The sequence below is a fragment of the Hemitrygon akajei genome, chromosome 16 (genome assembly GCF_048418815.1).
Source record: "Hemitrygon akajei chromosome 16, sHemAka1.3, whole genome shotgun sequence".
Lineage (NCBI taxonomy): Eukaryota > Metazoa > Chordata > Chondrichthyes > Myliobatiformes > Dasyatidae > Hemitrygon > Hemitrygon akajei.
Window position 1 is genome coordinate 6,840,385 of NC_133139.1, and position 25,866 is coordinate 6,866,250.

The following is a 25,866-nucleotide window of genomic DNA, read 5'->3' on the forward strand; positions in this document are numbered from 1 at the left end:
AAATAATTTAAAAAGCAATAAACATCGAGAATGTGAGATGAGGAGTCCTTGAAAGTGAGTCGGTAGGTTGTGGGAACAATTCAGAAATGGGGTGAGTGAACTTAACCCCTCTGGTTGAACAGCCTGATAGCTCAACCTGGTCATGTGGGACTGGAAACTCCTATAGTTTCCTCCAATGGCACCAACGATGGTGGGGGTCCTCGACGATGGAAGGCCTGGTATGGAATTCTCCGTGCTGCATAGCCAAAGCAGTACAACTACAACATGACAACCCTACTCAAACTCAATTCCTCAGCCTACAAAGGCAAACAGACAAAATGCCTTTTGCTCCCTTCTATCTAATTCACCTGTGTCAGCACTTTCATGGAGTGACTTGTACCTCAAAGACTCTACAATACTCCTGAGGTCCCTACCACTTACATGACGTCCTACCAAAATCATTTATCAGTAGCTCAAATCTATTACTGTGCCAGCAATCACCAACTAGGGTTTGGTTCCTGCCACTGAGTTTACGGAGTTTGTACGTTCTCCCCACGAGTGCACGGGCTTCCTCCCACATTCAAAGATGTACGGGTTAGGGTTAGTGAGTGGTGGGCATGTTACGTTGGTTCTGGAAGCACGGAATCAATTGTGGAATGCCCAGAGCATATCCTTGGACTGTTGGTCATCGGCACAAATGGCAGATTTCAGCATGGTCTGCCCCTTCCTTGTATGCATGACAAGTAAAGCCAATCCTTACCTTTACAATTCCAGGGATCACCAATTGGGATTCAATTCCTGCTAATCACAAATGTTTTGATTTTAACACAAATGTGCAAATTGAAATGCAGAAATGTAGAAAAAGGACTGCTCAGCTTTAAAATTAAGGCAGTGTGTTTCCAGCATTTAATTTTCAGATTTTTCTCCTCAGGTACTACCTGACCTGCTGTGCATTCCTAACATTGTCTTTTTTTGTTTTTACTTCAAGGCCACAACCAAGCTTAAAGCATAGTCAAACTTATGAAGCAACTTAACACAATATCAAAGGCCGACATTGAAACACAACAAGACACTTGTCTGAGGGCAAGCAAGAGAAAATCTGCAGATGCTGGACATCTGAGAAACACACACAAAATGCTGGAGGGACTCAGCAGGCCAGGCAGCCTATAGAAAATAGTACAGTCAATGGTTCAGGTCAAAATTCTTTGGCAGGACTGGAAGGGAAAAAAAAAGCTGAGGAGTAGATTTAAAGGTTGGGGGGAGGGGAGAGGGAAACACAAAGTGATAGGTGAAACCTGGTGTGGGGGGGGAAGAAATGAAGTAAAGAGCTGAGAAGTTGATTGTTGAGATGGGGTAAGAAAGGGAAAAGGGGTTGGGAAATGGTGAAGGGGAGCTGGGGTGTGGAGGCATTACCGGAAGTTTGAGAAATTGATGTTCATGCCATCAGGTTGGAGGCTACCCAAACGGAATATAAGGTGTTGTTCCTCCAACCCAAGTGTGAAATGAAAGCAATGCGGTTGAGGGCAGAGTTGATGGTGGAGGAAGGGAAGCCCCTTCTTTGAAAACGGGGGACATCTTCTTCGTTCCAGAATGAGAGCAGATGCGGCAGAGAGACCTATTTTTCCCAGTATGTAAATACAAACTTGGTTCGCTCTCGCTGTCATGGTTAAAGTTGCATTTAGATTCAGCCCGTGATATTTTAAATTAAAAATCTTAAACTTAGACTACGATCTTTTGCTCCCAATACTTCATATTCATTGCTCCAAGATTAATGTGAGAAACATTAATCTGCAACATTTATTCTGTAACCTTCTGAAACTGAAGTTGCAAGGTATTATGCATTGCTTAAACTTACAGTTCCATCTTCCAGTTTAAGATATAGGATACAGTCCTCTTCCTTGTAATCTTTAGTTAGCTCAGCAGACTTCCATACATCCTCAGGGTCAGGAATCCACACCTTGGTTGACTGAAATAATAAACACGCAAATATTATCAAGTTCTACCTGAAACACACCAATATGATTACAAAAAACACAAGCTAAAAATTCATTGGCCATTGGTAACACAAAACCTCACTTTCAAGGACTCTACACCATGCTCTCAATATTATTTAGTTTTTTTGTATTTGCACAATTTGTCTTTTGCACCTTGGTTGCTCGTCCATTTTGATTGTGTGTAGTTTTGTATTGATTCTGAGGTGCTTCTTTGATCTACTATGAATGCCTGCAAGAAAACGAATCTCAAGGGTTGTATGTGGTGACGTGTACTTCAATAAGTTTTCTTTGAACTTTTAAAACCAGCTTTATAGCGGTGTCGTATGTTCTGTAAATGCTGAAAACCCAGAGTAATACACAAAAAATGCCAGGGGAACTCAGTAAATCAGGCAGCACCCAATGGAGAGGGATAAACAGTCGACACTTTGCGCCGAGACCTATCGACTATCGGAACCCAGATCTGCTTGACCTGCTGAACCTCTCCGGCATTTTAAATGCATTACAGCAGAGTCGTACTCTGCTTCCAGAATTAACACACGGACCTCAGCAGGGTTAATGTCAGGGTTCAGGTACACAAGACGGCAGACGCTGGAATCCAGAATGCACAGAACACTGGAGGAATTCAACAAGTCAGGCACGATCTACAGCAGACAGTGGCTTTGACTCAAGACCCTTCGAGGGACTCAGTCCAAACAAAAATGTCATCTGTTATTTCCCTCCATGGATCCTGCCTGACCTGCTGAGCCCCTACAGATCCTCTGACTCTGTTGGTGATTGGTGCAAAATTATGCATTTTTCTGTATGGAAATAACTCTGAAACTGTGTCGCTCGGATGGTTGATTGTTGGGTTGAGCTGTTCTCTGATCTTCGCAATCCATTTACAGACATTGATGCTCTTGGTATTGGGACAAAACACTGGCAAATAGATTGCCAGGATCAGAGAACAACTCAACCAAACCATCTCACTAAGTTTTGATGTACGTGCGCTAAATAAAGTTAATCTAGTTTAAGGTTTTTTTTAATCAAACCGGGCTTCGGCAAGGTAAGTGGGTATATGGACTTGGTTTTTGGTTTTTCTTTGCATTTTTTTTTGAGGAATGGAGAGCATATTGGTAGGGTTAGTGTTTTGCTCTGGGGGTCGGATATGGGAATCCTGGGCATCTTCCAGTCTCCCAGATGGCCACGTCTGCGCCAGGTGCACCGAGATGCAGCTCCTGGGAGACCGTGTTAGGGATCTGGAGCTGTGGCTTGATGACCGACAGCTTATTCGGGAGAGCCAACAGGAGATAGAGAGGAGCTATTGCAGGAGTTAGATAAGCGGGTAACGGTCAGGGAAGGGAAGGGAAGAGCTCAGATAGTAGAGAGCAGCCCTGTGGCCATCCCCCTCAGTAATCATCTTGTTTTGGATGCTGTTGAGGGGGGTGACCTGACAGAGGATGACCACAACGATCGGGCTCTGGCACTGAACCTGGTTCCGTGGTGCAGAAGGGAAAGAGGAAGATGAGGAATGCAGTAGTCATAGGGAATTCCATAGTGAGGGGAACAGACAGGAGGTTCTCTCAGCCTGATAGAAATACCCTCATGGTGTGCTGTCCCCCAGGTGCCAGGGTGCAGGATGACTCGGATCGGGTGCAGAGTATTCTGAACAGAGAGGGTGACCAGCCAGAAGTCTTGGTACACGTTGGTATCAATGACATAGGTAGAAAAAGGGAGGAGGTCCTGAAGAGAGAATTCAGGGAGTTAGGTAGGAAGATGAAAAGCAGGACCTCCAGGGTAGTGATCTCAAGATTTCTGTCTGCGCCATGTGTAACAAGTGCAAGAATAGTATGATCAGGCGTATTAATGTGCGGCTGAGAGACTGGTGTAGGGGGCAGGGATTCAGATTCCTGGATCAGTGGGGTCTCTTCTCTGGGAGGTACGACCTGTACAAACAGGACAGGTTACACCTGAACCCAAACGGGTCCAATATCCTAGTGGGCACATTTAATAGAGCTGTTAAGGAGGGTTTAAACTAATTTGGGAGGGGGATGGGAACTGGAGTGATAGGGTTGAGGAAGGAGAAAACAGAAATAAATCAAAGATAGTATACAACAAAGATTATTGAAAGAACAGGCAGAAGATGAGGCTTAATCATAGCCAGTGGCATGAGTTACAGGGCAATAGAGGCGTGGTGCAGTTAAAACAGAAAGCAATAAATACTGGACTGAAAGTGTTATATTTGAATGCACGCAGCATAAGGAATAAAATGGACGGTCTTGAAATTCAGCTACAGATTGTCAAGTATGACGTTGTGGCCATCTCTGAAACTTGGCTAAAGGATGACCGTCATTGGGAGCTGAACGTCCAAGGATATACGGTGTATCGGAAAGATAGGTTAGTAGGCAGAGGGCGTGGTGTGGCTCTGTGTATAAGAAATAACATTAAATCATTAGAAAGGGATGATGTAGGATTGGAAGGTGTAGAGTCTCTATGGGTTGAGTTAAGAAACGGCAAGGGTAAAAGGACCCTAATGGCAGTTGTATACAAGCCTCCAAACAGCAGCCGGGATGTGGATTACAAATTACAGCAGGAGATAGAAAAGGCGTGTCAAAAAGCCAATGTCATGATAATCGTTGGGAATTTTAACATGAAAGTGGATTGGGAAAACCAGATCAGTACTGGACCTCAAGAGAGACAATTTGTAGAATGTCTACGGGATGGTTTTTTAGAACAGCTTGTTGTTGAGCCCACTAGGAGACTGGCTGTGCTGGATTGGGTGCTGTGCAATGATCCAGAGGTGATAAGAGAGCTTTAGGTTAAGGAACCCTTAGGGAACAGTGATCACAATATGATAGAATTCACATTGAAATCTGAGAGTGAAAAAGTAAAATCCAATGTGTCAGTATTTCAGTGGAATAAAGGAAATTACAATGGCATAAGACTGGCCAAAGTTGACTGTAAAGGGATATTTGCAGGAAGAACAGCAGAGCAGCAATGGCTGGAGTTTCTGTGAAAAATGAGGGAAGTGCAGGACAGATATATTCCAAATAAGAAGAAATTTTCAAAGGGAAGAAGGGCACTACTGTGGCTGACAAGTGAAGTCAGAGCCAAAGGAAAAGCAAAAGGGAGGGCATACAAGGAAGCCAGAGCTAGTGGGATGATAGAGGATTGGAAAGCTTTTAAAAACTTGTGAAAGGAAACTAAGGTGGTCATTAGGAAGAAAAAGATGAATTATGAAAGGAAGCTGGCGACTAATATTAAAGATACTAAAAGCTTTTTTAAGTATATAAAGGGTAAAAGAGATTCAAGGGTAGGTATAGGACCAATACAAAAGGACACTAGAGATATTGTAATGAGAGATGCCGAGATGGGAGAGGAACTGAATGCATACTTTGCATCAGTGTTCACAGTGGAAGACATCTGCAGTATACTGAACATTCAAGGGTAACAGGGAACCGAAGTTTGTGCAGTGAAAATTACAACTGAGAAGATGTTCAGGAAGCTCAATAGTCTGAGGGTGGATAAATCTCCTGGACCTGATGGAATGCACTTTCAGGTTCTGAAGGAAGTAGCTGGAGACATTGCGGACGCATTAACATTGATCTTTCAGGAATCGATAGATTCTGGCATTGTACCGGATGACTGGAAAATTGCAAATGTTACTCCGCTATTTAAGAAGGGTGGGAGGCAGCAGAAAGGAAACTATAGACCTGTTAGCCTGACATCAGTGGTTGGGAAGTTGTTGGAATCGATTGTTAGGGATGAGATTACAGATTTCCTGGAGGCACAGGCCAAAATAGGCCAAAGCCAGTATGGTTTCCTGAAAGGAAGATCCTACCTGACAAAGCTACTGCAATTCTTTGAGAAAATTACAAGCAGGGTAGACAAAGGAGATGCAGTAGACATGGTGTACTTGGATTTTCAGAAGGCCTTTGACAAGGTGCCGCACATGAGGCTGCTTAGCAAGACAATAACCCATGGAATTACAGGGAAGTTACTAGCATGGGTGGAATATTGGCTGGTCAGCAGAAAACAGAAAGTGGGAATGAAGGGATCCTATTCTGGTTGGCTGCTGGTTACCAGTGGAGTTCCACAGAGGTCAGTGTTGGGACCGCTGCTTTTTACAATGTATGTCAATGATTTGGACTACAGTATTAATGGGTTTATGGCTAAATTTGCAGATGATACAAAGATAGGTGGAGGATCGAGTAGCGTTGAGGAAACAGAGAGCCTGCAGAGAGACTGAGATAGTTTAGGGGAATGGGCAAAGAAGTGGCAAATGAAATACAATGTTGGAAAGTGTATGGTCATGCACTTTGTGGAAGAAATAAATGGGCAGACTATTATTTAGATGGAGAGAGAATTCAAAATGCAGAGCTGCAAAGGGACTTGGGAGTCCTTGTGCAAAATACCCTAAAGGTTAACCTCCAGGTTGAGTCGATTGTGAAGAAGGCGAATGCAATGTCGGCATTCATTCTAGAGGTATAGAATATAAGAGCAGGGATGTGATGGGAGTGAGACATAAAGTATTGTGTGCAGTTTTGGGCTCCATATTTTAGAAAGGATATACTGACATTGGAGAGGGTTCAGAGAAGATTCACGAGAATGATTCCAGAAATGAAATGGTTACTGCATGAGGAATGTCTGGCAGCTCTTGGGCTGTATTCCCTGGAGTTCAGGGGAATGAAGAGGGATCTCACAGAAACATTCCGAATGTTAAAATGCCTGAACAGATTAGATATGGCAAAGTTATTTTCCTTGCCAGGGGATTCTAGGGGCAAGAGGGCACGACTTCAGGATTGAAGGACGTCCATTTAGAACTGAGATGCATAGAAATTACTTTAGTCAGAAGGTGGCAAATCTGTGGAATTTGTTGCCATGAGCAGCTATGGAGGCCATGTCATTGGGTGCATTTAAGGCAGAGATAGATAAGTTTCTTGATTAGCCAGGGCATCAAAGGTTATGGGGTGAAGGCAGGGGAGTGGGAATGACTGTAAGAATTGGATCAGCCCATGATTCAATGGTGGAGCAGACTCAATGGGCTGAATGGCCTACTTCTGCTCCTATACTTTATGGTCTAAACTACATACATGTCACTATATACAATCCCAAGATTCATTTTCTTGCTGACATACATAGCAAATCCAAGAAACACAATAGAATCAATGAAAAATCACACTTAACAGGATAGATAAACCCCCATGCAAAAGAAAACACACTGGAAATACAATAAATAAGCAAGAAATGGAGAGCATAAGATGAAAACTCCTTGAAAGTGAGTCCATAGGTTCTGGGAATAGTTCAATGATGGGGTGAGTGAAGTTATTCCCTCTGGTTCAAGATCCTGATGATTGAGAGGTAATAACTGTTCCTGAATCTGGTGGTGCGAGTCCTGAGGCTCCTGTACCTCCTTCCTGATGGCAGCAGCAAGAAGAGAGCCTGGCCTGGGTGGCTGTGGCCCCTGTTGATGAAGCTGCTTTCCTGCAACATTTAGATGTTCATGTAGATGTGGTGAATGGTGGGAGGACCTTACCCATAATGGTTCTAGATTGCCTCACTAAAGGAGACATTGTCTCTACGTCCAGGCCTTTCAATAGGTTTCAATGAAATTCCACCCCCGCCCCCCATTTTTCTGAATTCCAGTGAGTACAGGCCCAGAGCCAAACACTCTTCATATGTTAGCCCCTTTCATTCCCAGGATCATTCTCATGAACCTCCTCTGAACCCTCTCCAAAACCTTTCTTAGATAAAGGGCCCAAAACTGCTCACAATACTCCAGGAGCAGTTCAACAATGTCTTTGAAAAACTCAGCATTACATCATTGTTCTAAAATTCTAAATGAATGTTAACATCACATTTGCCTTCCACACCACTGACTCAACCTGCAAGTTAACCTTTAAGGAATCCTGCACGATGACTCACGTCCATTTGCACCTCTGAGTAATGATTCCCCCTCCCCCCCCCCCTCATTTAGAAAGTAACTTTAGAAAATATCCTTCTGGACTAATCTTCCAATATGTGTTTCCTTCAGCTAACAATTCCTTCTCTCAATGGTTGGCATAGCCCTAGACAGGACCCAACATGCTCCTTCCACCTCACTCCTCACATGTTATTCTGCCCACTTTTGTATTCTGGCATCCTCCCCCTTCCTTTCCAGTCCCGAAGGGTCTCAGCCCGAAACATCAACTCTTCATCCCCTCCACAGATGCTCCCTGACCCGTTGAGTTCCTCCAGCATTTTGTGTGTTGCTTTGGATTTCCAGCGTCTACAGACATCTACATACTAGAATTTGTGTTTTCACCCCAATGTTCAGATTCAAATTGACTAACTAAATCAGAACTATGTACAAGTTAGAGTTGGCGGCCACTCAGCCCTTCAAATCTGCCTCACAGTTCAGTAAGATCAGAATCAAGTTTATTATCAATGCATCATGAAATTTGTTGGTAATGGCAGCAGAACAGTGCAAGATAAAAATTTACTACAAGTTACAGAAAAAACCAATTAATAATACAAAGAGGGACAGTGAGATAGTGTTCATAGTCTGTTCAGAAATCCAATGGCAGAGGGGAAGAAGCTGATCCTAAAATGTTGAGGGTGCATCTCCAGGCTCCCTGATGGTGGTAAGAAGAGGGCATGGCCTGCATGGTGAGGATGGCAGCTTCCCAAGGCAACTCCTCGACAGTGGGGAGGGTTGTTCCTGTGATGGAGCTGGCAGGGTTTACAAGGCTCTGCAGCCTCTTGCGACCTTGTGCCTCGGAGTCTCCATACCAGTCGGGCAATGCAACCAGTCAAGACACTCTCCGCAGTATGCAGAACAATGCAGCTCAGGAACAGGCCCTTCAGCTCACAATATTGTGCCAAACTAATTAAATTAGTAGTCCAATGGCCACCTTCGGCCTGCACAATGTCCTATATTTTCCTTCACATTTGTGCACCTATCTAAGTGTCTCTTAAAAGTTAACCTCTACCTCCACCCCAGGCAGTGCATTCCGGGCTGCCACCACTGTAAAATAAAACAGACATACACTACACCTACGCTCCTCAATCCTGCAAACCTACAAGTCAGATCTCCCCTCAGCCGCCACTCCAGAGAAAACAACCCTAGTTTGTCCAACCTCGCATTGTAGCGCAAGCCCTCTAATCCAGGCAACATCCTGGTAAACCACTTCTCCATCCACCCCAAAGCCTTGACATCCTTCCTGTAATGGAGTGACCAGAACTACATGCAATGCCCCTAACCAGAGTCCGCAATACCCGAAGCCTGGACTGACACCTTGCCCTATTGTCCTGTTTATTATTTATGTAATGCCTGCACTGTTTTTGTGCACTTTATACAGTCCTGGGTAGGTCTGTAGTCTAGTATAGCTTTCTCTGTGTTGTTGTTTTTTTTTTTTTACGTAGTTCAGTCTAGTTTTTGTTCTGTGTCATGTGAACTCTGGCCCTGAAAAACATTGTCTCATTTTTACTGTGTACTGTACCAGCAGTTATGGTCGAAATGACAATAAAAGTGACTTGACTTGATAAAACTGCAACATAACTTCTTGACTTTTGAACTCAATGCCTTGATTAATATGCATTCTTAACCACCCCTTCAATCTGCGTATCCACTTTCAGGGAGCTATGAATTTCAACCTCCAAGGTCCCTCTGCTCATCTACACTTAAGGAACTTCCCCTTAGCAATGTACTGCCTCTTTATACTTGACCTACCAAGATGCAACGCCTCACAATTGGCTGGGTTAAACTCCATCTGTCATTTCTCCGCCCATATCTATAAATGATCTACATTGTGCTGTATTCTTGGACAGTCTTTTACACTATCTACATACAACAACACCACCAATTTTTATATCTACAAACTTACTAACCCATCCATCTACATTTTCAATCAGATCATTTATATACACACACACATCACGAACAGCAAAGATCCTAGTACAGATCCCTGCAAAACACCACTAATCACAGACCTCCAGCTAGAACAAGTCCCTTAGAGAACTATCCTCTGGCTTGTCCATCAAGGACAGTTCTGAATCCAAACTGCCAATTCACCATGGATCCCATGCATCCGAGTCTTTGGGATGAGTCTCCTATGAGGGAACCTGTCAAATGCCTTACTAAAATCCATATAGACAACATCTACTGTTCTACCTTCATTGATCACTCTCATCATTCTGTCAAAAAACAATGTTAGTAAGACATAACTTGCCCCGCAAAATGCCATGTCAGCTCTCCCCAATTAGGCCATGGTTTTCCAAATGCTCATAAATCCTATCCCTCAGAATCCGCTCTAGTAACTTCCCTACACTGACATGAGATTCACCGATCTATAGTAGAGTGCATAGTAGGTACATCTGTAGGAATTTGCTCGTCTTTGGTGACACACCAGATCTCCTCAAACTCCTAATGAAGTATCATTGCTGACATTCCTTCTTCACGACTTCACACATTGGGCCCAGGACAGGTCCTCTGAGATGTTGACACCCAAGTGGATCACCCTTGGTACTGCTAACTCCTCAACGAAAACTAGTGTGTTTCTCCTGACATCCCAATCTTGAAGTCCTTCATCAATGCCTCTGTAGGTGGAGCTATATAATACACCCCAATGCTGATACAACAGATACAAAAGCCTGGAAGTACATCCCACCAGGCTCAAGGATAACTTCCAACCCACTATCATCAGACTCTTGAAGTCTTGTAAAATAAGATGGACTCAGCCTCAATCTACCTCATGATCTTGCAGTTTATCGTTTACCTGCATTGTATTTTATCCGATAGCTTTTACACTTTATTCTGCATTATGTTTTACTGAATTCATCTCAATGCACTGTCTAATGATTTGATCCCTATCAACAGTACACAAAACAAGCTTTCCACTGTATGTAGGACTAAAAGAAATAGGAGCTGAATTGGACCACTTAGCCCATCAAGTCTGCTCCACCATTCCATCATGACCAATTTTTTAGCCTTCTCCACCCCATTCTGCCGCCTCATCCATAAGATATAGGAGAAGTAGGCCATTCAGCCCATCAATTCTGCTCTGCCATTCAATCATCGACTGATCCAATTCCAATCCCCACTCTCCTGCCTTCACCCCATACCCTTTGATGCCCCGGCTAATCAAGAACCTATCTATCTCTGCCTTAGATACACCCAATGATTTGGCCTCCACAGCCGCTTGTGGCAACAAATTCCACAGATTTACCACCATCTGAAAGAAGTAATTTCAATCCTGAAGTCCTGTCCTCTTGTCCTAGAATCCCCTACCTTGGGAAATAACTTTGCCATATCTAATCTGTTCAGGCCTTTTAACATTTGGCATGTTTCTATGAGAAACCCCCTCATTCTCCTGAACTCCAGGGAATATAGCCCAAGAGATGCCAGACGTTCCTTAAATGGTAGCCCTTTCATTCCTGGAATCATTCTTATGAATCTTCTCTGAACCATCTCCAATGTCAGTAGTGTCCTTCTTCCATTTGAAAATTTCTTATTTGGAATATATCTGTTTTGCTCTTCCCTCATTTTTTGCAGAAACTCCAGCCATTGCTGCTCTGCTGTCCTTCCTGCTGGTGTCCCTTTCCAGTCAACTTTGGCCAATCCTCCTCTCATGCCATCGTAATTTCCTTCTGGCATTCCTCATGCCATTGTAATTCTGCCTTCTCCCCATTAGATACACCCTGTCTGGCACCCTGACAAACCAAGAACCTATCAACCTCTGCTTTATATGACTTATCTCCACAGCTGTCTGTGGCAACGAATTCCACAGATTCACCACCCTCTGGCTAATGCGATTCCTCCTCATCTCTGTTATAAAAGCACATCCCTCTACTCTGAGGCTGTGCCCGCTGGTCCTAGACTGAACAATAAGAAATATCCTCTCCAAGTGCCCTCTGTCTAGGTCTTTCAATAAGATCTGCACCCACCCCCCCCCCCCCATTCTTCTAAACTTCAGTAAGTACAGACCCAGAGCCATCAAACACTTCTAATTCATTAACCCTTCCATTCCAGGGATCACTTGCACGAATCTCCTCTGGACCCTCTCCAATGCCAGCACATCTGTTCTTAGATAAGGGGCCAAGATTAGTCACAATACTCCAAGTACATTCCAGCCAATACCTTATAAACCCTCAGCATTACATCCTTGCTTTTATATTCTCACATTCTCAAAATGAATGTTAACATTGCATTTGCCTTCCTTACTACTCAGTCAATTTTCTGCACAAATTTGCACAAGGACTCCCAAGCCCCTTTGCACTACTGTTTTTGAATTTTCTCCCCATTTAGAAAATAATCTACACCCTTCTTCCTTCTACCAAGGAAAATGACCATATCCTGTGTGCCATCTGCCACTTCATCCATTCTCCCAGACTGCTCAAGTCCTTCTGCAAACTCCATGCTTCCTCAACACCACCTGCCCTCTTCACATCTTTGCTTTGTCTGAAAACTTGGCCACAAATCCATCAACTGTGTCATCCGAATTACTGATGCAACGAAAAAGAATTTTAATACATGCGAAGATAATAACCAACTAAATGTCAGCTGGGACCAGAACCACTTAGGGGAACTGGGAAGACACCCATGGTTGAACTGTGTGTCACAGGTGGATGGGACAAGGAGATATGGGAGGGAAGGGTGTTTGGGAAAGTGGACAAAATTGAGAGGACCAGAGGATCAGAAAGAGTGGGGCAAAGGGAAAGAAAGGAAGATAAATCCAGAAAACATGGTTATCCAGAGTTGGAAAACTGTTTCTGCCATTAGACTATCTAGTTCAGGAGTTCCTCCCCGGTGTCCACAAGCCCTAACTTATTGGCATTGGTCCATGGCATAAAGAAGGTTGAGAACCCCCAACCTAGGGGAATATGAAAATTTTTTCCTCTGGTTTGCATTGGACACATGTTAACATCAACTACAAGGTTCGTCCTGTGGTCATATGGTAGTGCCATTGTCTTCAGACTCCCTTCTTCCATGGAATTATTTATTTCCCAGCCATTGAAGTGTGAATATTCTATACTTGCTTACTGTCACCAAAAGGGTGAGTCAGTGCTATTGGATTGGAGTGTAAGATTGTTATGTTTCTTGTAGTTTAACTTTCCTATGCTTACCATCGCCTATATACATACAATTGTTCAGTACATTTTCCAGTAATTATAGTACAGCTTTTATAGCAGCTCTAGTTTTTTTGCAATATGTGTCATATCACTTGCACCCGGCTCTTTTGTAGGTTAATTGTTATCACTGAAACGTCGTTAACTTTTTAGTCAGAACTAGCTTTTATATAAAATGAATATGATATCTTTATTCTCTGTCTGTTTGTTCGTTATTCCTGTAGCACTTAATGGGATGTATGGGGTACCTACTGATGGGTAGCACCACTGGTGAAGGGGATTGTCGTGTCCATGCTGGGGCAGCTCACTCACCTTCGGTCCCCACCGGACACTCAGCTCTCACCTGTGGCTCCGAGTAGCCGTTTGCACGTGGCTGTGGCCACTCCCCGACACACCACTTCGACAGGTGGGCTAAACCAGGTGAGCACAGCAGGCAGCCTCATACCCTGCTGAGATGGGGACTTGCCTGCCCCGGCAGGCAAAGTCAACAGCGGCGGACTGGGCAGATGAGATCTACAGTGAGATCCAATGCTCTGGTCCTGCAATGCTCCATGGAGACATAGTCGACGTCATGTCATCCATTGCACCCCAGTTTGTGGCACTTGTTTGTCCAAATGGACTCTGACGTCTGAGGCCGAGAGAGTGGAATTGCCCCAGTGCAACGGCTTTTCCCACTTAAACACTTCCACACAGGTTTCCGCAACCACCACTCAATAAAGATTTTTTTAATGTTCAGAGGTTCATTTATCATCAAATCATGTAGCCCTATAAAACTCTGAAATCTGCATTCTCCAGATGGTCACGAAACAAAGAACATGAAAGTCGTTCAGAAAGAAAAATGAAACCCATCTCCCCAGTACAAAAAGAATGGCGTCCCAATCATACCCCCCCAAAACCCACCCTCCCCCACACAAATGGAGCAGGAATATCGACCCCCAAAAACAACCCCTCCCCACACAAAAACTAATAGAACATCAACCTCCAAATACCCTCCCCTCACACAATAAAACAGAAAAGGAACAGGCGACTAAAAACACAATATAAAAACCATCCAGCTGAAACAAGTCCACAGTCTATAAATGCAACAGTCCAATCCATAAACACAGAACCACGATACAATCCTCCAATATCACCCACATTCATCGAAAGAGAATGACACCAACTAAATCATACATGAGCCACAAAACCTACGGCTTATTCTGAACTTCCCAACCCTTGGATCACAGAGCACCAAGATCCAACAGTACCATAGTAAAGAGGCTCTCAAATAAGCTGAAAAAAGTCAACTTCAAATGAGTTACAATCCGAGACGGCAATTTCCACTGTGGCATCTGCTCAAGTCTTTTCATGAGGACTTCTGACACTCAAGAGTGAAATATGTATACTATGAGGCACTAAAGATATCTCTCAAGAAAAACAGGAATCCATGTAGGAACATTTGGCACCTAAAGACTTAAATACAAGAATAAAAATAGAATTTACAACATAAATAAACTTCAGTGTAAACCAAATTCCTTGAAATATCCATCCCGGAAAGCACAACACAAACAAAATTAATTTTTGTGGTTAAGTCATCAAGCTGTAATTATGGCCTAAGTTGACATTATAAATTCAGTTTGACCTCATGAGACCCCAACTTTCAACATGTTTTACAGTGAAGCTAGTTTGCAAATAGCTCATGTTACACATTGCATCAAATGACTTCAGTCTGCCTGCAGACAGGATCACCAATGTCAACTTCAGTTACTTGTGCATGTAGCTACAACCCACAAATCTCCAAGCCGGTGTCAAGTCCCCACAGTCTGAATGTTGAACGGGGAGTTAGTATTGGCACCATCATTATCATCTCTAAATTTCAACCAATTTCCCCTGCATTCAAATTACTGCTTTCTTTGTTGGAACTCATTTGGCATTGAGTTCTGGTGGAGATAGACCACAAAGAGAGAAGCAAAATGGTGGCTGTCCTTCGTATCCGACAATGACAGGAGAGTTTTTATAAAGTGGAAAAGCCATTGCACTGGGGCAGTTTCACGCTCTCGACTTTGGAAGTCCGGGTGCAGTGGTATGGGTGCTCATCACAACTTCTTCTGGTGCATTGACATGCCCTTCGCTCTCCATGGCAAAATATGGTGTATTAAAAGAGGTTGCTATAGGACCATTTGTGATAGCTTCAATGCGGAGAATCTGTGGAATTCATTGCAGTCAGACAGCTGTGGAGGACAAAGCATTGGGTATACCTAAAGTGAGGGCTGATGGGTTCTTGATGAGCATGCGAAATTGCAGGGGAATGGGGTTCAAAGGGACAATAAATCAGCCATGATAGAATGGTGCAGACTCGATAGGCAGAATGCCCCAATTCTGCTCCTATGTCTTACAAATCCAGAGGGCAAATTTAATTAAATTCAGTGCCTGCATTTGCACAGCGTGAAAGATAAATACCAAAAGGACTTTAAAATAATTGGTACAGTCATCTGAACTTTTCATTATACTATTGTATATCAAATTAAATGACAGAGCTCATTAATGCCTTAAAGAATGGCATATTCCAATGGTGAAGCTTTGGCACGAATATAGAATCAGATTTATTATCACACCAGATTTATTGTGATGTTCAATTTGTTTTGCAGTAACAGCACACTGCAAAAATAAAAAATAATTTTTGTAATTTACCACCTCAAGATAATGTTGCAGCTCTATAAAACCCTGGTTAGATCACACTAGGAATAATGTGTTCAGTTCTGGTCACCTTATTGATGGGAAGGACGTGGAAACTTTAGAGAAGGTGCAGAGGAGATTTCAGGATGCTGCCTAGATTAGAGAGAGAGCATGCCCATAAGACATAGCAGCAGAATTAGGCCATTCCACCCATCGAGTCTACTCTGCCATTCCATCATGGTTGATTCTGGATCCCAGTCAACCCCATGGACCTGCCTTCTCCCCATATCCTTTGATGCCCTGACCGATCGGAAACGATCAACTTCCACTTTTAATATACCCACTGACTTGGCCTCCACCACACTCTGTGGCAGAGCATTCCACAGGTTCACTATTCTGGCTAAAAAAGAAAATCCTTCTTCCCTCTGTTCTAAAAGGTCGTCCCTCAATTTTGAGGCTCTGCCCTCTAGTTCTGGATACCCCCACCACAGGTAATATCCTCTCCACATCTACCCTACCTAGTGCTTTCAACATTTGGTAGGTTTCAATGAGATTCCACCGCATCTTCTAATTTCCCCTGAGTACAGGCCCAAAGCTGCCAAACGTTCCTCATATATTAACCCCTTCATTCCCAGAATCACCCTTGTGAACCTCCACTGGACTCTCTCCAATGACAACAGATCCTTTGAGATATGGGGCCCAAAACTGTTGACAATACTCCAAATAAGACTAGTGTCCTGTAAGGGCTCAGCATGATCTCCTTGCTTTTATACTCCATTCCCCTTGAAATAAATGTCAACATTGCATTTGCCTTCTTTACCACAGACTCAACCTGTAAATTAATCTTCTGGGATTCTTGTACAAGGACTCACAAGTCCCTCTGCACCTCTGATGTTTGAATCTTCTCCCTATTTAGATAATAGTCCACACTATTATTCCTTTTACCAAAATTCATTATTATACATTTCCCAACGCTGTATTCCATCTGCCACTTTTTTGCCCATTCTTCCAATTTGTCCAAGTCCTGCTCCAATCACATTGCTTCCTCAGCACTACTGACCCCTCACCCATCTTTGTATCATCTGCAGCGTTGCCACATAGATATCAATTCCATTATCATTGACATACAAAGTGAAAAGCGGCAGTCCCAATACTGACCCCTGAGGGACTCCACTAGTCACCAGCAGTCAACCAGAAAAGGCCCCTTTTATTCCCACTCACTGACTCTTGCCTGTCAGCCATTGTTCTATCCATGCCAGTATCTTTCCTGTAACGCCATGGGATTTTAACTTGTAAAGCAGCCTCATGTGTGGCACCTTATCAAATGCCTTCTGAAAATCCAAGTAAATGAAAATCCTCTGCCTCTCCTTCGTCCACCCTGCTTGTTACTTCCTCAAAGAACTATAACAGATTTGTCAGGCAAGATTTATTTTTACAGAAACCATGCTGACTTTGATTTATTTTGTCATTAGTCTCCAAGTACCCGAAACCTCATCCTTGATAATAGACTCCAACACTTTCCCAACCACTGAGGTTAGGCTAACTGGCCTATAATTTCCTTTCCTTTGCCTTCCTAACTTCCTAAAATGTGAAGTGACATTTGCAATCTTCCAGTCCTCCAGGACCTTGTCAGAATCAAGTGATTCATGAAAAATCATGACCAATGCATTCATTATCTCTTCAGTAATCTCTCAGGACTCTGGGATGTCGTCCATCTGGTCCCAGGTGACTTATCCACCTTAAGACCTTTCAGTTTACCTAGCACTTTTTCCCTTGTAATAGCAATGGCACTCACTCCTGCTCCCTGACACTCACAGAACTCTGGCACACTGCTAGTGTCTTCCACAGTGAAGACAGATGTAAAGTATCCATTAAGTTCATCTGCCATTTTTTGGCCCCCATTACTACCTCACCAGCATCATTTTCCAGTGGTCCAGTATCAATTCTCACCTCCCTTTCACTCTTTATATAACTGAAAAAAACCCTTGGCATCCTGCTTTATATTATTTGTTAAGTTTGCCCTCATATTTCATCTTTTCTCTTCTTATAGCTTTTTTAGTTGCCTTTTGTTGAATTTTAAAAGCTTCCCAATCATTCAACTTCCCACTCACTTTTGCTACCTTATCTGCCCTTTCCTTGGCTTTTACGCAGACCTTAACTTCCATGTGTCAACCATGGTTGCCTATCCCTGCCATCTGAGAACCTCTTCTTTGGTGGGACCTCTGACACAGTGATGGCAGAGGAATTGAATGCGTATTTTGCATCAGTCTTCACAGTGGAAGACGTCTGCAGTATACCCAATATTCCAAGAGTATCAGGGAAGTGAAGTTTGTGCAGTGAAAATTAAGACTGAGAAGGTGCTCAGGAAGCTTATGGTCTGAGGGTGGATAAATCTCCTGGACCTGATGGAATGCACCCTCGGGTTCTGAAGGAAGTACCGAGAGGCATTAACAATGACCTTTCAAGAGTCAATAGATTCTGGCATTGTACCGGATGACTGGAAAATTGCAAATGTTACTCCGCTATTTAAGAAGGGTGGGAGGCAGCAGAAAGGAAACTATAGACCTGTTAGCCTGACATCAGTGGTTGGGAAGTTGTTGGAATTGATTGTTGGGGATGAGATTACGGAATACCTGGAGGCACATGACAAGATAGGCCAAAGCCAGCATGGTTTCCTGAAAGGAAAATTCTGCCTGACTAACCAATTGCAATTCTTTGAGGAAATTACAAGCAGGGTAGACAAAAGAGATGCAGTAGATATGGTGTACTTGGATTTTCAGAAGGCCTTTGACAAGGTGCCGCACATGAGGCTGCTTAGCAAGATAAGAGCCCATGGAATTACAGGGAAGTTACTAGCATGGGTAGAGCATTGGCTGGTCAGCAGAAAACAGAGAGTGGGAATAAAGGGATTGTATTCTGGCTGGCTGCCGGTTACCAGTGGAGTTCCACAGGGGTCGATGTTGGGACTGCTGCTTTTTACAATGTATGTCAATGATTTGGACTACAGTATTAATGGATTTGTGGCTAAATTTGCCGATGATACAAAGATAGATGGAGGAGCGGGTAGCGTTGAGGAAACAGAGAGCCTGCAGAGAGACTTAGATAGTTTAGGGGAATGGGCAAAGAAGTGGCAAGTGAAATACAATGTCGGAAAGTGTACGGTCATGCACTTTGGTGGAAGAAATAAATAGACAGACTATTATTTGGATGGGGAGAGAATTCAAAATGCAGAGACACAAAGGGACTTGGGAGTCCTTGTGCAGGATACCCCAAAGGTTAACCTCCAGGTTGAGTCGGTGGTGAAGAAGGCGAATGCAATGCTGGCGTTCATTTCTAGAGGTATAGAATATAAGAGCAGGGATGTGATGTTGACGCTCTATAAGGCACTCGTGAGACCACACTTGGAGTACTGTGTGCAGTTCTGGGCTCCTTATTTTAGAAAAGGATACACTGACATTGGAGAGGGTTCAGAGAAGATTCACGAGAATGATTCCAGGAATGAAAGGGTTACCATATGAGGAACATCTGGCAGCTCTTGGGCTGTATTCCCTGGAGTTCAGGAGAATGAGGGGGGGTCTCAGAAACATTCAGAATGTTAAAAAGCCTGAACAGATTAGATATGGCAAAGTTATTTCCCATGGTAAGGGATTCTAGGACAAGAGGGTGTGACTTCAGGATTGAAGGACATCCTTTTAGAACTGAGATATGGAGAAATTACTTCAGTCAGAGGGTGGTAAATCTGTAGAATTTGTTGTCACTAGTGGCTGTGGAGGCCAAGTCATTGGGTGTTGATTTAAGGCAGAGATAGATAGGTTCTTGATTAGCCAGGGCATCAAAGGGTATGGGGTGAAGGGACGGGAGTGGGGATCAGCCCGTGATTGAATGGTGGAGCAGACTCAATGGGCCAAATGGCCTACTTCTGCTATATCTTATGGTCTTGAGACATATCTATCCCATGCCTTGTGAACTATTCCCAGAAACTTCAGCCATGTCTGCTCTGCCGTCATCCCAGTCAGTATCCTCCTCCAAATCACCTGGGCAAAATCACCTCCTCTCTCATGCCTCTGCAATTCCCTTTATTCCATAGTGATAATGATACATGTGAGTTATACTTCTCCCTCTCACATTGCAACATGTTCAATCTCTTTATGATCACTGCCTCCTAAAAGGTTTCTTTGCATTAAGCTCCCTAATAAGATTTGGGTTATTAAGCAACACCTATTCTATGATAGCCTTTCCCTGAGTAGGCTCAAGCAGAATCTGCTCTAAAAAGTCATATCATAGGCATTCAACAAATTCCCCCTCTTGCGATCCGACACCATCCTGATTTTCCCAATCCCCTTGGGGAAGTCCTCCATTACAATTATGACATTATCCTTACTGCATACCTTTTCCAGCTCCCTTTGCAATCTCAACCCCACATCTTGGCTGCTATTTGGAGGCCTGTATATGATTCCCGTGCAAACACGAGGAAATCTGTAGATGCTGGAAATTTAAGCAACACACACAAAATGCTGGTGTTCCACCAGCATTTTGTATGATTCCCGTAATGTTTTTTTTTTAAACCCTTGCAGTTTCTTAACTCCACTCTCAGAGAGTCACATTCTCTGACCCCATGTCACCTCTTTCTAAACATACAATTCCATCTCTTACCGAGAAAACCACACCACTGCCTACACCTTCCGGCCTGCTCTTTCATACAAAGTATATCCTTTGATGCTAAGCTCCAACAGCCTTCTTTCAGCCATGACTCAGTGATGCCCACAACATCATACTGACCAATCTCCAATTGTGCCACATGTTCGTTCACCTTATTCTCAATGCTATGCATATTTAAACACAGCACCTTCAGTCCTGCATTCTTTGTCCTTTTGAATTTTGCCTCTGCGGTACAATTTAACCCTTTGCAGACAGAGCAATCATTGGCTTGTCCTTCTTCATATTCATGTTACATCCAGCATCTACTTGTAAACCTGCTCCTCGTCCTCAGCTCTATCATACTGGTTCCCATCCTCCTGCCATATTAGTTTAAACCACTCCCAACTGCTCTAGTAAACCTGCCCACACGAATCTTGGTCCCCCGGGATTCAAGTGCAACCCATCCCTTTTGTATAGGTCCCATCTGCCCTAGACGCAGTCCCAATTATTCAGAAATATGAATCCCTGCCCCATGTTCCAATTCTTTATTTATCCGCATTTATCCACCACCTCGTTCTATTCTTATCCTCACAGTCGCATGGCACAAGCAGCAATCCCGAGATTACTACCTTTGAGGTTTGACTTCTCTACTTCCTTCCCAACTCCCTGCATCCTCCCCTTTTCTACCCATGTCTTTGATACTAATATGTACCACAACCTCAATCTGCTCACCCTCCCTTTTCAGGATATTGTGGATGTGTCCAGAAACATCGCAGACCCTGGCACCTGGGAGGCAAACTACCTCCGTGTTTCCCTTTCGTGTCCACAGAATCACCTAATTTTCCCCGACTATACAGTCCCCTATTACTGCTGCCATCTACTTCAGTTCCCTACCCTTCTGAGCCACAGGGCCAGACTCCATGCCAGAGGCATGGCTGCTGTTCCCCCAGATAGGTCGTCACCCTCAAACCTATTTTATGAACGTGGGTTTAGCGAGCTGGGTCTTTACTCTTTGGGGTGAAGGAAGAGGAGAATTGACTTGATTGAGGAGTACAAGATAGAGGCATAGTTAAACTGGACAGCCAGAGACCTCCCACCCACCCCACAGCAAAAATGGCAAATCTGAAGGGGCATAATTTTAAGGTTGTTGGTATAAGAAGGATGTCAGAGGTAATTTTTTATTTTTATTTTTAAATATAGAGTGGTGGGTGCATGGAACATGCTTCCAAGGGTGGTGGTAGAGACAAATACATTAGGCAGGTTGAAGAAACTCTTAAATGGGCACATGAATGATTAGAAACATGGTGTGTTATGTGGGTTAGACTGATCTTGGAGTCGGTTACAAGGTCTATACTGTAATTTTCCATGCCCTTTGCACGTTTTTAAATATAGAGCCAATAAAAGGAACAAGAGAGTGTTCATTCCATTGGAGACAGACGACAGATGCAGGAATCTGGAGCAACACACAAGATACTGGAAGAACTCAACAGATCAGGCAGCAGTTATGGAGGAAAAATAGACAATTAATGCTTCAGGTGGAGTCCCCCTGGAACACAGACCTACCCTCTAAAATAGAGGGGAAATCTATTTTTAGGTCCAAATGAAGTGTCTTGACCAGAAACATCAAATGCCCACTTTCTTCCAAAGATGCTGCTTGATTCAGAGTTCTTCCAGCACTTTGGTTGTTTTTCCAAGATTCCAGCATCTGTATGACAGGATTCTTTCTTAAGGTGGAAAAGGAAGTAGTTCCACCCAACACCAGGGCTTATAATGCCTCTTGCAATGATCTTTGCATCGTCAATAGGGACGGGAGAAGTACCAGAGGATTGGAGGGTTGCAAATGTTGTTCCATTGTTCAAGAAAGGGAGTAGAGATAATCCAGGAAATTACAGACCAGTGAGTCTGACTTCTATGGTAGGCAAGTTGTTGAAGATCCTGAGAGGCAGGATTTATTTGGAGAGACATAATCTGATTAGGGATAGTCAGCATAGCTTTGTCAAGGGCAGGTCGTGCCTTATGAGCCTGACTGAATTCTTTGAGGATGTAGCAAAACACATTGATGAAGGTAGAGCAGTGGATGTAGTGTATATGGATCTCAGTAAGCATTTGATAAGGTTCCTCATGCAAGGCTCCTTCAGAAAGTAAGGAGGCATGGGATCCAAGGAGACGTTGCTTTGTGGATCCAGAATTGGGTTGCCCACAGAAGGCAAAGGGTAATTGTAGATGGTTCGTATTCTGCATGGATGTCAGTGACTAGTGGTGTTCCACAGGGATCTGTTCTGGGACCCATCTTCTTTGTGATTTTTATAAATGACCTGGATGAAGTAGTAAAAGGGTGGGTTAGTAAGTTTGCTGATAACACAAAGGTTGGGGGTGTTGTGGATAGTGTGGAGGGCTGTCAGAGGTTACAGCGGGACATTGATAGGATGGAAAACTGGGCTGAGAAGTGGCAGATGGGCTTCAACCCAGATAAGTATGAAGTGGTTCACTTTGGTAGGTCCAATTTGAAAACAGAATGTAATATAAATGGTAAGACTCTTGGCAATGTGGAGGATGTGAGAGATCTTTTGGTCCGTATCCACTGGACACTCAAAGCTGCTGCACAGGTTGACAGTGTTGTTAAGAAGGCATATGGTGTGTTGGCATTCACCAACCACGGGACTGAGTTCAAGAGCCGTGTGGTAATGTTATGGCTATACAAGACCTTGGTCAGACCCCACTTAGAGTACAGCACTGTGTTTGGTTCTGGTCACCTCACTACAGGAAGGATGTGGAAACTACAGAAAGAGTGCAGAGGAGATTTACAAGGATGTTGCCTGGATTGGAGGCCATACCTTATGAGAATAGGTTGAGTGTACTTGGCCTTTTCTCCTTAGAGTGACAAAGGATGAGAGGTGACCTTATCAAGATGATAGGGGCATTGATCGTGTGGATAGCCAGAGGCTTCCCCCCCGCCCCCAGGCTGAAATGGCTAACACAAGGGAGCATAGCTTTAAGGTGCTTGGAAGTAGGTACCAAGAGGATGTCAGGGTAGGTTTTTCCATACAGAGAGTGGTGGGTGCATGGATTGCACTGCCGATGGCGGTGGGGGAAGTGGATACAATAGGGTCTTTTAAGAGCATCTTAGATAGGTACATGGAGCTTAGAAAAATAGAGGGCTATGCACTGGGGAAATTCTAGGCAGTCTCTAGGGCAGGTTACAGGGTCGGCACAACATTGTGGGCCGAAGGGCCTGTACTGTGCTGTAGATTTCTATGTTCATATGTACATCTAAAGAAAGGAGATTAGACAATCAGGAGATTGTTGGTCATGATAGAATAGGGAGCTTCTTTTAAAAATCAAGACTTTGTGATAAGCAAAGGCTAACATTTAAGGATGCAATTCCCCTCAGTATTTACATTAGAGTTTGCCCTTACTACTGGATGCTTAAACAAATATACTGTGGCCACGTTATTGGGTACACCTGCTTGTTCATCTATTCAGCCAATCATGTGGCAGCAACTTAATGCATAAAAGCATGCAGACATGGTCAAGAGGTCCAGTTGTTGCTCAGTCCAAACATCAGAATGGGAACGTTATCCAAGTGACCTAGATTATGGAACGATTGCTGGTGCCAGATGGGGTGGTTTGAGAATCTCAGAAACCGATCTCGTGGGATTTGCTCACACAACTGTCTCTAGAGATTACAGAGATTGGTGCAAAAACAAAATCTCATGAGCAGTACTTCTGTGGGCAAAACACTTTGTTAATGAGAGCAGAGAAGAACAGCTAGACTGGTTCAAGCTGACCGGAAGATGACAGTAACTCTAATAACCACACATTACCAGAGTAGTGTACAAAAGAACATCTCCAAATGTACATGTTGAACCTTGAAGCAGATAGGCTACAGCAGCAGAAGACCACAAACATATTCAGTAGCTATTTTAGGTACAGGAGGTTGCTAATAAAATAGCCACTAGTGTACTCCTGATGAAGGGTCTCAGCCCAAAACATCGACTGTACTCTCTTCCTGGCCTGCTGAGATCCTCCAGCATTTTACATAAGAACATAACATAAGAGATAGGAGCAGGAGTAGGCCAATCGACCCCTCAAGCCTGCTCCGCCATTCAACAAGATCATGGCTGATCCAATCTTAACTCTAGTTTTCACCGAATCCCACAAGGCAACAGTGCCAACCAACAGGGCACCATGCCGCCCATTTTATTTTATTATTCATCCCGCCCAAACCCATGTGATCACCTGGGGAAAAAAACCCAGTTGCCAATTGAGGAGAAAAAAATCTGGAAAATTCCTCTCCGACCCATCCAGGCTATCGAAAACTGGTCCAGGAGATCACATGGCTGATCTAAACCTAGACTCGTGTCCACTTACCTGCTCGCTCACCGTATCCCCTAATGCCATTTTTATCCAGGAAAATGTCTATCTCTGTTTTGAATTTATTGAGTGTAGTAGCTTCCACAGCTCTCTGGGGCAGTAAATTCCACAGCCCCACTACCCTCTGAGTGAAGAAATTTCTCCGCATCTCAGTCCTGGAACGGCATCCCCTTATTTTAAGATTATGCCCCCTAGTCCTAGTTTCACCCATCATTGGGAACATTCTCCCCGCATCCACCCGATCAAGCCCCTTCACAATCTTATATGTTTCAATAAGATCGCCTCTCATTCTTCGGAACTCCAATGAGTAGAGACCCAATCTACTCAACCTCTCATCATACATCAACCCACCCATCCCCGGAATTAACCTAGTGATATGTCCTTTCATAAATATGGACACCAGAACTGCACGCAGTACTCCAGGTGTGGTCTCACCAATACCCGGTACAACTGCAGTAAGACCTCCCTGTTCTTATACTCCATCCCCCTAGCAATAAAAGCCAGCATTCCATTGGCCTTCTTGACCACCTGCTGCACTTGCATACTAACTTTTTGTGTTTCCTGCACCAGGACCCCCAGATCCCTTTGCACAGAAGCACTTTCCAGTTTCTTTCCATTTAGATAATAACTTGCTCTATTATTTTTCCTGCCAAAGTGCAAGACCTCACACTTGTCAGTATTATATTTCATCTGCCAAATGTCTGCCCAATCACTCAGCCTATCTATGTCCCCCTGCAGGGTTTCAATGTCCTCCGCACTCATTACACTCCCTCCCATCTTTGTGTCATCAGCAAACTTCGATACGTTGCACTTAGTCCCTTTCTCCAAATCATTAATATAGATTGTAAAGAGTTGGGGTCCCAACACCGACCCCTGCGGAACACCACTAGTCACCAACTGCCAGTCTGAGAATAAACCATTTATCCCAACTCTCTGTTTTCTGTTAGAAAGCCAATCCTCCACCCATGCCAGAATATTATCCCCAATCCCATGATTTTTTACTTTAGGTAATAATCTTTGGTGTGGCACCTTGTCAAATGCCTTTTGGAAGTCCAAATACACCACATCCACTGGTTCCCCTTTATCTACCCTATATGTTATGTCCTCAAAGAATGCCAACAAATTTGTCAAACATGACTTCCCT

The 25,866-nt window shown here is 43.7% G+C and overlaps 1 protein-coding gene across 1 annotated transcript in view; it reads right to left on the reverse strand.

Annotated features, from left to right (window-relative positions):
• The window catches only part of LOC140740315 (unconventional myosin-Vb-like), a 189,383-nt gene that overhangs the window by 127,112 nt on the left and 36,405 nt on the right, over positions 1-25,866 (reverse strand). The window contains exons 5-6 of the mRNA XM_073069469.1: positions 2,477-2,585; positions 1,835-1,978 (exon numbers count right to left, since the gene is read on the reverse strand). Coding sequence (XP_072925570.1) covers positions 1,835-1,978; positions 2,477-2,585 — 253 coding nt within the window. The remainder of the gene's footprint in view (positions 1-1,834; positions 1,979-2,476; positions 2,586-25,866) is intronic.